Source organism: Amblyraja radiata, chromosome 23 (assembly GCF_010909765.2).
Source record: "Amblyraja radiata isolate CabotCenter1 chromosome 23, sAmbRad1.1.pri, whole genome shotgun sequence".
Taxonomy (NCBI): Eukaryota; Metazoa; Chordata; class Chondrichthyes; order Rajiformes; family Rajidae; genus Amblyraja; species Amblyraja radiata.
Genome location: NC_045978.1, coordinates 19,316,447 through 19,332,302, shown reverse-complemented (window position 1 = coordinate 19,332,302; position 15,856 = coordinate 19,316,447). Strand labels below are relative to the sequence as shown.

The 15,856-nt window shown below is 40.9% G+C and overlaps 1 protein-coding gene across 2 annotated transcripts in view; it reads left to right on the top strand.

The window, feature by feature from the left end:
• manbal (mannosidase beta like) overlaps positions 1–12,597 on the top strand; it is a 36,338-nt gene extending 23,741 nt beyond the window's left edge. For both annotated transcript variants that reach the window (XM_033041663.1, XM_033041664.1), the window contains exon 3: positions 11,095–12,597. In XM_033041663.1, coding sequence (XP_032897554.1) covers positions 11,095–11,202 — 108 coding nt within the window. In that variant the 3' untranslated portion in view covers positions 11,203–12,597. The remainder of the gene's footprint in view (positions 1–11,094) is intronic.
• The last annotated feature ends 3,259 nt before the right edge of the window (positions 12,598–15,856 follow it).

Below are 15,856 nucleotides of genomic sequence, written 5' to 3'. Positions count from 1 at the left end.
GTGAGACCAAGCGTAGGTTGGGCGATCGTTTCGCCGAACACCTCCGCTCAGTCCGCAATAACCTACCTGACCTCCCGGTGGCTCAGCACTTCAACTCCCCCTCCCATTCCCAATCCGACCTCTCTGTCCTGGGTCTCCTCCATTGCCAGAGTGAGCAACAGCGGAAATTGGAGGAACAGCACCTCATATTCCGTCTGGGGTCCTTGCGTCCTTACGGCATCAACATTGAATTCTCCCAATTTGGCTAGCCCGTGCTGTCTCCTCCCCTTCCTTAACCCTCTAGCTGTCTCCTCCCACCCTCCCATCCGCCCGCCCTCGGGCTCCTCCTCCTCCTCCCCTTTTCCTTCTTTCTTTCCCCACCCCCCATCAGTCTGAAGAAGGGTTTCGGCCCGAAACGTCGCCTATTTCCTTCGCTCCATAGATGCTGCTGCACCCGCTGAGTTTCCCCAGCAATTGTGTGTACCTGCTGGAGGAACTCATTGGGTTAGGCAGCATCTGTGTAGGGAATGGACAGACAACCTTTCAGGTCGGAAGAAGGGTTTCGGCCCCAAACGTCGCCTATTTCCTTCGCTCCATAGCTGCTGCCGCACCCGCTGAGTTTTTCCAGCATTTTTGTCTACCTTCGATTTTCCAGCATCTGCAGTTCCTTCTTAAACTTTCAGGTTGGGACTCATCTTCAGATCTGCCGAGTTTCTCCTGCAGTTTGTTTGCCCAACATTCCAGCATCTGCAGTCTCTAGTGTTTCCATTTTATAAAGTACCTCTTTGATTTCGCTTTCATTTGCCTTACTGTCTTGGGTTAGTTGTTATGAGAAATTAAATAAAAAATTGCTGTCAGCTGTTGTGGTGAAAAGTGCTGATACCAAGTGTAAAGTGAGCCTTGCAGTTTGTTGCATCTATTCTTGTCTGTCTTGCTGCTAATACCATAGATTTTCTTGCTATATGTGTGTGTGTGTGTTTGAAGATTGGTGGTTAGGCTGAGAGCTTAGAGTACTCTCTGCACAATTGTCTCTCTCGTAATTTCCTCTTGCATAACCAGTTCTACTTCAAGCCCTAAAGAGACAGGTTGCTTCTCTCTAAGGTAGACAAAAATGCTGGAGAAACTCAGCGGGTGCAGCAGCATCTATGGAGCGAAGGAAATAGGTGACGTTTCGGGCCGAAACCCTTCTTCAGACCCTTGCTTCTCTCTTATTTTTTTGCAAATAAGGTAGTTTTCTATTGCGCAAGAGCTCTTGTGGTTGCTACTGGAGCTTTCTAAGAAAGGACTCAAGAAAAGCTCAATGTCATTGTTCTATCGCCTTATATGTTTGAATTCACTCAGTTTGTCACAGAATGGGGTGAATTTATGTTCTGTTATTAGCACTAGTTGATATTAGTCATTTTTTATTATTTACAAAAAAATCTAAATAAAGTCATAGAACCACAACATATGCCCTGTACCCCATCATGTTCATGTTGACCTTTTTGCTCATCTACACTAATCTCATTTGCCTATGTTAGGACCATATAATTCTATATACAGCAGGCACCTGAGAGCCCTGGAACAATACCATATAACCATATAACCATATAACAATTACAGCACGGAAACAGGCCATCTCGACCTTTCTAGTCCGTGCCGAACACGTATTCTCCCCTAGTCCCATATACCTGCGCTCAGACCATAACCCTCCATTCCTTTCCCGTCCATATAACTATCCAATTTATTTTTAAATGATAAAATCGAACCTGCCTCCACCACCTTCCCTGGAAGCTCATTCCACACAGCCACCACTCTCTGAGTAAAGAAGTTCCCCCTCATGTTACCCCTAAACTTCTGTCCCTTAATTCTCAAGTCATGTCCCCTTGTTTGAATCTTCCCTACTCTCAGTGGGAAAAGCTTATCCACGTCAACTCTGTCTATCCCTCTCATCATTTTAAAGACCTCTATCAAGTCCCCCCTTACCTTCTGCGCTCCAAAGAATAAAGCCCTAACTTGTTCAACCTTTCTCTGTAACTTAGTTGCTGAAACCCAGGCAACATTCTAGTAAATCTCCTCTGTACTCTCTCTATTTTGTTGACATCCTTCCTATAATTAGGCGACCAAAATTGTACCCCATACTCCAGAATTGGCCTCACCAATGCCTTGTACAATTTTAACATTACATCCCAACTTCTATATTCAATGCTCTGATTTATAAAGGCCAGCACACTAAAAGCTTTCTTTACCACCCTATCTACATGAGATTCCACTTTCAGGGAACTGTGCACAGTTATTCCCAGATCCCTCTGTTCACCTGCATTCTTCAATTCCCTACAATTTACCATGTACGTCCTATTTTGATTTGTCCTGCCAAGATGTAGCACCTCACACTTATCAGCATTAAACTCCATCTGCCATCTTTCAGTCCACTCTTCCAACTGGCATAAATCTCTCTGTAGACTTTGAAAATCTACTTCATTATCCACAACCCCGCCTATCTTAGTATCATCTGCATACTTACTAATCCAATTTACCACACCATCATCCAGATCATTGATGTACATGACAAACAACAGTGGACCCAACACAGATCCCTGTGGCACCCCACTAGTCACTGGCCTCCAACCTGACAAACAACCATCCACCATTACTCTCTGGCATCTCCCATTCAGCCACTGTTGAATCCACCTTGCTACTCCACCATTAATACCCAACCATTGAACCTTCTTAACCAACCAAATACCATCAAAGATCTTTACGAAAGATTCTGAGGATCAGCTGGGAGGACCAACGTACCAATATTCGAGTTTTGGAGGAAGCCAACATGTCCAGCATCACCACCACAACACACGTCTCCCTAAACAAATCCTGTACTCTCAATTGAAGGAGCCCCCGGCAGGTCAAAGAAACGCTTCAAGGACAACATCAAGAACAGTCTGAAGAAATTCCATATCACATCGAACACATTGCACTGGACAGGCGCTCCTGGAGGAAATCCGTGCAGGAAGGAGCTGCACGTCACGAAATGGAACTACGCCGTGTCGCAGAGACAAAGTGACAGCACCATAAGGAGAGAGAGAAGGGGGCTCGACGACTATCAACCACCGCCAGTCTCCACTGCCCACGTTGCACCAAGGTGTGTGGATCGCGGATCGACCTCTACAGACATCTGCAGATCCACAAGTAGATGGCCCAATGGAGATGAGCAGTTTTGAGTGACTGCTGATGATGATATAGTTGTCTAAATCCCTCTTAAATGTAGTCATATGTTTAGTGTTTGCTAATGTCAGAGAGAGAGAGAGATATGCAAGGTAACCATTGCATGGAATGCTGGTAAAGTATCATCAGTTAGAAAGCAAATAAAGGCCTCTCTCTTTCTTCAGTAACATAAGGAAATCAGTCATCAGGAGTAAACGTGGGGATTAACAATATGATTGTACGGACCCTTGAGAAGAATCTTGGCCCAGATTTTGCTGGGGAATGATAATAGATCCTTGTGAATCTGTAATCATTCCCTGAGAAATCTTCTGATAGTTTCTGCAAAACATGGAAGCCCCAAAGCAACAAGCAGCTGGTCATATTAGTTTTACTGAAGCTATTGCACCCCATTTATAGTCCATCATGGGAGTAAGATGCTGCTTTAATTTTTCACCATTTTTGCAGGTGTCTGTTTAAATAGCTTTGGATTCAACTAGCAACTTCATTCATTTCACCAGAGGAGAATAACTAAGATCGACCTAGTTACTAGGATTTTTTTTTTCGGATTGTTTTAGTTGATGAAGTTTAACTATGTGCTTTGCAGGATATTTGTATTTTAATGTTTTGATGACTTTTTGAGCAATAAGCTATTTCTGTACTCTAGTTAAGTAGGAAGCATGCCTCGGAAGCTCTGTTTACTTCTGTTGTTGTTTAAGTGGGGGGTTTTCAGTAAATTCTGTTCCCTTAAAGCCAAGCCATTGTATTGCAGAAGGCAGTATTATTGTGTAGTACCTTACCTTGAGGACATTACATTGCACAGACGATCTGAAGAAGGGTCTCTGCCTCTCATAAGTTTATATACTTCTATCAGGTCTCCCTGCAACCTCTGGCATTTCTGAGAAAACAATCCAAGTCTGTCCAACCTCTCCCTGCAGCTAATACCTGCTAATCCAGGCATCATTCTTATAAACTACCTCTGCACCCTTTCCAAAGGCTCCACATCCTTGCCGATTGTTCAAACAAATGCCTCAATCGTTGGCCGACAGTTCATTCTACAATGATCCTAAACATACTGCTAAAGCAACAAAGGAGATTATCAAAGCTAAAAAATGGTCAATTCTTGAGTGGCCAAGTCAATCACCCGATCTGAACCCAATTGAGCATGCCTTTTATATGCTGAAGAGAAAACTGAAGTGGACTAGCCCCCAAAACAAGCATAAGCTAAAGATGGCTGCAATACAGGCCTGGCAGAGCATCACCAGAGAAGACACCCAGCAACTGGTGATGCCCATGAATCACAGACTTCAAGCAGTCATTGCATGCAAAGGATATACAACAAAATACTAAACATGACTGCTTTCATTTACATGACATTGCTGTGTCCCAAATATTATGGTGGCCTGAAATGGGGGGGATTATGTATAAACACTGCTGTAATTTCTACATGGTGAAACCAAAATGTATAAAAATGGCCTTTATTTAAATCTGACAATGTACACTTTAACCAAATGTGATTTTTTTTTTTTTCTATCACAAATCTCAAATTGTGGAGTACAGAGGCAAATAAATATATGATTGGTCTAGGTCTCAAACATTATGGAGGGCACTGCACCTATCTCTGCGTTTAAAAATATCCATTGACGGTCTCCACAGCCTACTGTAGCAAAGAATTCCACAGATTCACCACCCTCTGAAGAAATTCCTCCTCATCTCCTACCTAAAGGAATGTTAATTCTGGAGCTATGACCTCTAGTCCTAGACTCTCCCACTAGTGGAAACATCCTCTTCACATCTACATGATGTATATCACCATGATCATATTGATTGACCAGGAAGGGCTTTGAGGGCTTACGCCTGTCACATTTCTTTTACTTTATTGCAGGTGCAAGGAATCTAAAATTAAAGAAAAAAACAGAATCATGCTGGTAACATTTCACAGGTCAGACAGCAACTGTGGAGTGAGTGCATTTCCTTGTTAGCATATCTGCTGTATTATTGAAGTAACAGGGCTTGGGAGAAATTACCCAGTGATTCAGTTAAGGGTGAAATTGTAAGTTCCTCCACCGCTTACCCTGCCTTTAATTATTGTGATACAAGGTTATTAACTTGAAACTTTAACACAATTTCTCATTTGCTGATAGCTAAGATGCCGAACGTTATTAAGTTTCATTGTCTGTTATTAATTCATTGAATAATTGATCAAAGCTCAAATTTTGTTTAGCTGTCATCTGTTTAAATGATAATGAAATAGCATTTGGAGAAGGCCTTTGAGCATATTTTATTTTGCCCAGAATACCAATCCAACAGTTTTCTCATTGCAGTATCAAGCTGTTATTGGGTCCCTCGCACCTTGTTGCAATTGTTTTGAAAATAAAAAAAAGGAGTCTTGACAAGTAACCTAAATTTTCCTTTCAAAGCCATGAACGTATTCTGCTGTCCTGACTGCTTTGATGCTTTTGTCTGGGCTTTACTTTCTCAATATCGTGATTGGACATAATCCCCTGGGCGACATTAGCAGTAGTAGATAAAATTCCTAGCTTGTTCTATTGTTAACCAGAGCTCTTTTGATTGACACTGTGGTGTTCTTTTAAACATCGTGAGCTATAATAAATTGAAAGAAAACTTGTACGGGGCTGGAACGGCGCTCCCGTGAGGGGCTGAGACGCTCCCGTGGGGGGCTGAGGCGGCCCAGCCCGAGGGTAACGGCGCTGCCGCCGGGGCGGCCCAGCTCGAGGGTGGAACGGCGCTCCTGTCGGGGCGGCCCAACTCGAGGGTGAAACGGCGCTCCCGTCGGGGCGGCCCAGCTCGAGGGTAACGGCGCTCCCGTGAGGGCGGCCTGGTGCGGGGCTGAGACGCTCACGTGAGGACGACGCGGCTCGGGGCTGGAACGGTGCTCCGGTGGCTGAGACGGCGTTCTGGCGGCGGCGGCCTGAGTCCGGGGTTCGGCCGCGGGCCAGTGGACGACGTCCTCAACAGCAGCGTCCGCTGGACTGGAGGGCGGCAGCTTCGACCACCCCGGGTGTTTGAACCGGCCCGTTCGCGGAGCTCGGTGAGCCGCGGGACTGATTTACCATCGCCCGGTGGGGTATCGCCTCAGCGCAGAGGGAGAAGAGGAGGGAAGAGACTGCAGCCCTAAGATTTTTGCCTCCATCACAGTGAGGAGGTGCTTGGTGGACTCACTGTGGTGGATGTTAATTTGTGTTTACTGTCTGTTCTGTTGTCTATTATTGTATTATTGTATGTATGACTGCAGGCACGAAATTTCGTTCAGACTGAAAGGTCTGAATGACAATAAAGGAAATTCAATTCAATTCAATTTAATTCAATACTTGCTCTCAAGGAAAACCCGATAATACTTCATGCGGGTGCACATGTACCAAACCATAGAACGATTCCTAGATCTTGTGTTTCTTTTCCTGACAAATGATGATAAAATGGCCCTGTCCCACTGTACGAGTTCATTCAAGTGCTCACCTGAGTTTTAGAAAAACCAAACTCATGGTAAGCACGTAGAATGAACGTAGCGGGTACGTCGGTGTTCGGGGACGTCTCTTAGCGGCTCGTAAGGCTAACGGCAGATACTCGGGAAGACTCGATAACGGCAGGTATGCTCGGGAAAACTCGTGAAGATTTTTCAACATGTTTGGTACATGTTGAAAAACGTCCACGAGAGTCCCGAGTACTTACGAGCGGCCATTACCGTAAATCTCCGAGTTCGATTCAGGGCAAACTCGGGGAGAACTCTTGAATGAACTCATACAGTGGGACAGGGCATTAACTGTTTCTTTAAATCGCTTTAAACTGCTTTTGTTGCATTTGTTGGCAACGCAGACAAGTCTTATACATTTCCAAAAGACTAAATTCCAGAGAATGTATAGCAATCCATAAGGTTACAACAGAATTATAGAGGAAGAAGAATTGAACTCCTGTAAAGTTAACCAGTTCGTGGTGGGGAAAGGTGAGGATTACGTGATGCTGTCATGATGAATCCTTGTGGTCCTGAGCCGATTGAATATTCAACTGCTTACATGACCTTTATGAAAGTGTTTGATATGTGACATTCCAATAATTTGGTTGAGTGGACTTTAACCTCAGAGTGATTTACTCATTTAATAATTTAAATTTAAACAATTTGATAGTTGTTGAGAACTTCATCCCAGTGAGATGCTGCAGAGCTGAATTGCACTGGGAAGATTCATACTGTTTCTCATGATTGGAATTTCTTTGTGAACTGCTCTAACTGCAAGTGGTGTATTTTCGTAGAATAATTGTCATTGGTCATTGCATCTCTGGCCTGAAGACTGATTTTTTTTTTTTAAATAATAATTTTACTGCATTCCAGAAAGAGATTGCATATTTAGACCTATCTGAACATCACGTCATGAATGGCAATGTCTTAAAACTGCATTTTCACACTGGGCCACTAATTTACAGCAGACACATTTTCAGCAGTTTAATGACTAGAATAATGCTGAACGATAAATTGGGAATCAATACGGCAAACATTGATAAATCTGGTTACAAAATTACCAGGTCTTTCAAGGACATATCCTTGAAATCCCCCATTGTACTTAAAGGGCTTTTGACAGCATATGGACATTTGTACAGTGAAGAATGGATTGACATGCACCGTTTCTGTAATACTTGATATCTGTAGGCATGTTTATATAGTCATTCATTGAATGTGCATGTCTGCTATAGGTTTAAATGTTGTTGTTATCGTTTAACCTTGCCCTTACTGTAATAAATGATTTGCTGAAGGTCATGCATAAATAGATATCCGCACATGTGGATCTCAATTGTGCATGGAAATACAATTGTATTTTCAATCATATTTATAGTTTTCCACTAGGTGGCAGCTGCTTTCCATTTCTATCGAGTGATGTTCTCTTCATTTGATCTCAGATTTATACTTCTTTAAATTTTATTCCATCCAGTTTCTCCCTTTCTCTTCCTTGATTTGTACAACTGCATTGTTCAGTGGATACAAGTTGTCTTCCTATATATATTTTCCACATGCTGGATATAGTAATTGAATAATAATAAGGACTATTCAAGCTGTATCTGTTATTATCTCTCCACTCGAGGCTTCCTGCAGCGATAAATGGATCCATTAAGTACTAGGTATTGCTTGATTATACCCTAAATCTTCAAGGTCAGTTCATTGTCACATGTACCAGTTAAGGTACAGTGAAATTTGAGTTTCCATACAGCCATCCTAAGTGAAAAGCAACAACCACATAAAAGTTGACATAAACATCCACGACCGTGGATTCCACATTCCTCACTGTGATGGAAAGCAATAAAGTTCAATCTCCTTCCTCATTGTTCTCCTGCGGTCGGGCCAGTCAAACCATCTGCAGTCAGGGAGATCAAAGTCCCCGCATCCGACGATCGAAGCCCCCGTCGGGGTGATCGAATCTCCCGCGTCGGGGCGGTTGAAACTCTCTCCGCGGCATGGATCTCCCGAATCGGCCTCTTCTTACCAGATACCGTGGGCTTCACGATGTTAACGTCCACAGGCCCTGCGGTTGGAGCTTCGATCCCCGGCAAAGGGATCGTAAGCTCCATGATGTTAAGTTCCCACAAACTCCTACGGCTTGGAGTGCCGGATTGGTCTCCAGGAAAGGCCGTCAACTCCACGATGTGAGGACAGAGATATGATAAGGAAAACAATCGCATCTCCGTCAAGTTAAGAGATTAAAAAAAACGTTTCCCCAAACCCCACCCCCCACATAAAATAAACCAAGGAACACTAAAGATTACTTTTAATACATACTAAAAATAACAAAAAGAAGAAAGGACAGGCAGACTGTTGGTGAGGCAGCCACTACTGGTGGCGTCACCCTGTGTGGGAACTGCAGGCTTCCATTGATGGGCCAGGTGATTAATGGGTAGTTTCTGAGGTTGTATGCTTCTTCCACTGCTAATCCAGGGCTGTGTGTGCTGCAAATACATGGATTCAATTCTCAGCAATATCCTGAATGCTACTTCTCGTTTTTGAGTCATGGGCTTGAGATTCCCAGGAGTCTGTCGAGATGTTTCAATTCTTCAGACATATCCTCGATTCTTTATATCATCCACCTAGTAATCTCTTCTCAGGACAGAGCTGCCAGTGTGAAACTAATCACAAAACGAGGGCAGAATTTCTAGTTGCTGTAAGGGTGTATTGTGAGAAATGAAGTCAATCAAATCATCTGCACAAAGATGAAGAGGCTTTAAGTCAGTAAGTAGTTCGCACATGATCAGAATGTTGAAAATATCGATAAATCATGTCCACTACTGTCAATCCCACTGCTTGGTGGTCTCCTGGATCTCTTCAGGGAAATGTTGGAGGGTTTAGATTTAAGATGAGAGGGGGGTTAAAGGAAATTTGTAAAGCAGGTTTTTCTTGCACACAGTGGTAAATACCTGGATGAATTGTTGGTTTTAGTTTGTACATGCCTCTCTATATTGTGTGATTCTGTGTTGCAAGTGTTTCAAAACATTTCTCTATGTGTTCTTTCTGGATGTTCGTGCATCCTATGTACACACAAATGTACAGCTATTTAATGGCTAGCCAGGCTGACTTCTTGACGTTGCGTTAGTACTCTGTCCATGTCGACCAAGTTACACAATGTAATCATTTTGACGTGGCAGATTATGAAAATGTGACACTATCAAATCCTCAGAGAACTAATTGCTGACTGTGGAGGCCCAGGACAGGACGGTCAGGATGGGAAGGGGAGTTAAAATATTTGGCAACCGGGAGATCGCGTGGGCCAAGGTGGTCTAAGCCTAAATGTTCAGCGAAGCAATCGCCAAGTCTACGCTTGGTCTCACTGATATATAGGAGCCCACACCGGGAATACAGTGAGTGAATTTGGAGGAGGTGTAAGTAAACCTCTTCCACACCTGAAAGTCACCTATACTTTTTCTCCAGAGATGCTGCTTGGCCCGCTGAGTTTCTTCAGCATTTTATGTCCATCTGCCCTCTGTCTCTTATTGTTCCTAGTCAAGCACCAGGTCTGCACATAAACCCTTCCCACAGCATTCACTGTGCCTGGGATAAATTAAAGCAACAGTCATTGTCTCAGTTTGAATCACCGTCTTTAACCTAGCCCAACCACAAAATTAGGGTTTTTATTCATTCGTTGTCATGCTACCAATATTGCAATTAGTTATCGACACGTTACCATTCATATCGCTCTGGGATTTTAACATAAATTGTTTACCCCTTAATTAGTAGCTAATCTAGCATGAATATATGTTATGGAGATTTCAACAAATCTCTGTTAAACCTGGAGTGTTTCCATATACATTTCTGTACTTGGGAAACTTTTCAGTGAATGTCAACTATTTTCAGCCATCCCTTGTATGTAAATATTCAATGTGCTCAGTGCAATGACTGTAGGTATTACTCTAGTTCCATTGCATTGTGTTGCTAAAAGTCCTCTGAAAATTAACGGTGTTTCAGCTGTATAGAGGAGAATAAAATATAACTAAACTTATCCTAGCTATTAAATAAAAAGCTATGAATTTACATAAACGTGGCACTTTCACATTACTTTTTTAAGGCTTTACGAAACAGAATGTATAATAAGAGGACGGATACAGAAAGTGTTTTAGTTTCATTATGTTTGCTGCATGGAGCTGCAGTGGTAGGTTGAATTTCTGTTGGTGTTCTAGTGAGAAGAGAAACCTTGTAAGGTCACCAGTAAAATTGACCTTAAAGTTGCAAGCAATCATTTTAGTAAATTAAGTTTATTAGAGAAATCTTGACTAACTTATAGTATCTGATTCTCCATGTGTTTGCATTATGTTCAGTAACAACTAATTTATCTTTTGTCCACTTAAGTCTACATTGATACTTTATTAGAAAATGTCCAATATGAGAAAGTTGAAAACAAGGGTAATTAAATATTTTTGTTTTCTTCTCAATCTTAATCTCATCAGGAGTGGGAACAATCTGAGTTGAAGCCTTCAGATATCACTAAAAAGCAGAAGCCTACGACACCGTCAACAGGAAAGAAGGCCAAGAAAGAAAGCAAGAAAAAGAGATAAATGACTGGACGTCTACCAGAAGAAGAATAGCAGCAATGTTTCTGTGGTGGTTCTCGTTTTGTAATCATTGTTCCCGAAAATGTTTTTTTATTATTCACTGCTATTTATACATTTGATTTATACAGCTGTTTTTCACGTGTTTGAAGTCAAATTGTAATCACCATATGCTATCTATCTTAATGCCGCAATATTTCAAAATGATCCTAACTTGTGACCAACTTTGTTATGTTAGTCACTTTAACAGTTATACATGAACCATTGAATGCTGATACATATACTTCTATGATGTAGTTGACTGTGGTCTCAGGGGAACAGTTTATGTCCAACATTGCCCCATTCTCGCATGCCACAGAGGAACTACTCTTTGTTTTAAATGATCCCTGAATTGTAACTCTGCTTAAATTTTAACAATGGACAATTATAGTGAGCAGGGATAAATCATCCATCAAGTCACTGGGCGATGACACATTTGATAAGACTTAACATTTTTATTCAAGTGCTACTAAAGCTTCAGGACGTAAAAATCCACCAGAGCTCTCTTGGTTTTCTGCACGTTTAGTAGACTTAAGTAAACATGTGACATTTCTAGAAAAGAACAGAGGATAGAAACTTTTATCCGGATGCTCTGCTTGGTTGAATGGAACTTGCACATTGGCAATGAAGGTCATACGTGATAAGAGCAGAATTAGGCCAGTCGGCTCATCAAGTCTACCCTATCATTCAATCATGGCTGATCTATATCCCCTTCCTAACTCCATTCTCCTGCTTTTTCCCCATAACCCCTGACACCCATACTAATCAAGAATCTATCTATTTCTGCCTTAAAAATATCCATTGACAGTCTCCACGGACTTCTGTGGCAAAGAATTCCACAGATTCACCACCCTCTGACTAAATAAATTCCTCCTCATCTCTTTCCTAAAGGAAAGTCCTTTAATTCTGAGGCTATGACCTCTGGTCCTAGAATCTCCCACTCATGGAAACATCCTCCCCACATCTATTCTATGCAAGCCATATGTTAGCAACAAATTAATTTCAAAATGTGCATAGAAAAGCCCAATGACCTTACATGTTTGGAACGTGAAGGAGCATGTTGGCCGTGTGCTTTCTGTTTTGGTCTATAAAGCAATAAACAATTTTGACATTTATTTCTTACCCTTTAAAATTCCTCCTATCCATGGTTTTCATGGTTGTTGTGTCTTTTGTTCCATTTAATTTTTGTTGACATTTAATTTCGCATTTCCCATATATGTTGCAGCAAATGTGAAATATACAATTAGTACAAACACATGATGGAACTTTTCAGATGCTGTACATCAAAAAGTGATTGGAAAGCTTTCCTCTGCTCTTCTGAAACAAATATTAAAATGGAGAATTTCTCATCATTAATTTTTATTCCCTTCTTAGGTTGGAATTAATTTACTATTTTGCTGAAATGGTATTTTCATTGTATTGAGACTTATTTTACTTTTGTTTAATATTGTTGCCACTTAGTTGGTTTGCTTTTGCATTTTACACATTATGAAACGTAGGATTTCTTATTACGGCAGTTACTTTTATTAAGTATTTTGGGATATTTTCTTTATATTAAGAACAAAAACTTTTTATATATATCAGAATATTGACGTAGACATAGAATGTTTGTGCTGAGCATGATGCCACGTTCAATAGATCTCCTCTGCCTGCACATGATCCATATCCCTCTATTCCCTGCACTTCGATGTGCCTATCTAAAACCTATATCATATCTGCCTTCCCCCACCTCCACCCAACGCAATGCGTTCCAGGCATCCACCACTGCGTTTTTTTTAAAAGTCACACATATCACCATTAAACTTTCCCCCTCTCTCCTATTAATTAAGCCCTCTAGTGTTGCACATTGCCACCTTTGGGAAATAGGTGTCTACTGTCTACTCTATCTATGCCCCTAATAATTTAATATACCACTATCAAGTCTCTCCTCGACCTCTGAAGTTCCAGAGAAAATAATCCAAGTCTATCCAACCTCTCCCAGTAGCTGTAGCTCTCTAATCCAGGGAAATCTCCTCTACACCCTACTCAAAGCCTCCATATATTTCCTGTAATGGGGCAACCAGAACTGCACGTGCTACTCCAAATGCAGCTTAACCAAAGTCCAATAGAGCTGCATCATGACTTCCTGATTGTTATACTCAGTGCCCCTTGCAATGAAGGCAAGCATACCATATGCTGCCTTTACCACTCTATCTACTTGAGTTGGCAACTTCAGTGAGCTATGAAATTGGACTCCAAGATCCCTCTGCATATCAATGCTGCTAAGGGTCTTGCCATTAACTGTATAATTTCCCCTTACATTCAACCTCTTGAAGTGTAACACCTCACACTTTCTTGGGTTAAACTCCATCTGCCATTACTCAGCCCATTACTGCAGCTGATCAATATCCCACTTTATTTTCTGACACCCTTCCTCACTGTCTGCAACTCTTCCAATTTTGATGTAATCTGCAAACTTACCAAGCCAACTGCATTTATGTCTGGGATATGATCCCAGCACTGATCCCTGTGGACCTGCACTGGTCACAGACCTTCTGCCAGAATATCTACCTTCCACTACAATCCTCTGTCTTCTATGAATAAGCCAGTTCTGAATCCAATACAAATAGTACAAAGAATAGCACAATACTACTGGAGAACTGAAATGTACTTTATAACAATTATAACATTATAACAACAATGCTTGAATATCGCAATGGATTAAAAAAATGATTTAACATTAGCTAGAATATTTGGATTTGGTGCATAAAGTTACCATTATATACAATTATACAGTCTCAAATTGGTGACTGTTGGGCATAATGTATTATCTGGGTAAACTGCGAACTGTGAGCCCCCTGGAGTCAACAAGTTTCATGCATAAATGATTAAACAGAATGGATGAAATCGGGAAAACCAATTGGCCTTACCTAAAATTTAAACCAAATTTTAAATAATTTTGCTACATTTCATTAACGTAGTGCATATTGAAGCAAGTGTTATAGGATTTCAACCACTCTCACCTCAGTGTACTTGGTGGCTAAATCCTAATCTGACACTCAAAACATGCTTCCATTATTGCATTGACGAATTGTTTCATAATTATGTTTTATATAAAAGTAGTAATAAATTCCTTCCATATATTTCTGAAATGATTTGCATTTATGCTGCAGAATAGATCTTTAATTTTCAAACTTTATTTTATTTAACTTGGTTTTCTCCTTTCAGGTTATTGCTTGTAGAGAAACTGAAAAGAATTGATAGATGCATTGTAAGTAAATTGAGTCATAAATGTGTGAAATATATGTGTTGCATTGTCTAAATGACAGCAGGATCTCCAGAGATGACTAAAATAATTTAATCTGGGGCTTTTTAGGCAACTTCATTTATTGAAACTAATCAAGTTAACCAAAGCTAAATTTTAAAACATCTTTTGGAATTTTTAATTTGTTTTCCTTTCAATCAGAAAAAGATGACTGAAGGTTTTGATGAAATTAAATATCATCAAACAATGAATAAAGAAAATTATGAATTTTTAAAAAATCTATATTTTCCTTATTTGTTTTCCATTTGCTTTTATTTATATACAATAAACTGCTGGAATAAGTGACAATAAATGGCAAAGAAATCTTTTAACATTCCTCATGTGAAGCTAATAAAGATTTTGTCAATTCACTAATGAAGAGATTCTGAACTAAACGTTTTGTCTGCAGCCTACCACCCTTCAAGAAAGATGTGCCACAATACAGCTGTTGTTGGTGCAGACTTCTTTAACTCTGCAGTTGTTAAGCCCTCAGCAAGCCATACATTTAATCCAGTTAGACACAAAAGCTGGAGTAACTCAGCGGGACGGGCAGCATCTCTGGAGAGTAGGGATGGGTGACGTTTCGGGAGGAGACCCATCGTCTGAAGAAGGATCTCGACCCGAAACGTCGCCCATTCCTTCTCTCCAGAGATGCTGCCTGTCCCGCTGAGTTACTTCAGCTTTTTGTGTCTATCTTCGGTTTAAACCAACATCTGCAGTTCCTTCATACACCTTTAATGCAGTTATTCATTTTAATAGGAGCCTTAAATTCTAGATCAATAATTGGTGTAAATGTGCTGTATTCAACAGAGTCCTCCAGATCAGAAAAGAAAACAGGTCATATAAGTAGTATCCTCAAGAATGTTCAGTAAAATGCTAATATTATGTTTTACCGAGAAACGTGATGCAATGAAAGAATATGGACAGAAATTTAACATCCCCTCAAGATTTGTCATTGAAATCTGCACACCAGTGTTTATTCCTGCATAGACGAAATCCTCATTGCAAAGGGAATTTTAAAGTCGCCCTTGTGGACTGAATGGAAGTGTTCTGCAAGGAGTCACCTGACCTCAGCTTCCTTTTTGCAGCAGAGGACACTTCTTCATGAGTATTAACTTAATAACATTTATCTTTATGATTTGTTTCAACAACAACTTTCGCCTGCATTTCATAGATTTAGCAAGTCCCCTTGTGTGTTTTCTCCCTCACACTTTTAATCAGATGACTCTGTAAACAATTGGGATCACTTGAGCAGCCATGGCTTCAGCCAATGAGAGAAATTCCATTGTTCTTTCTGCCCTATCTTCTCTATAGCATAAAAACATACTGAAACGTTAA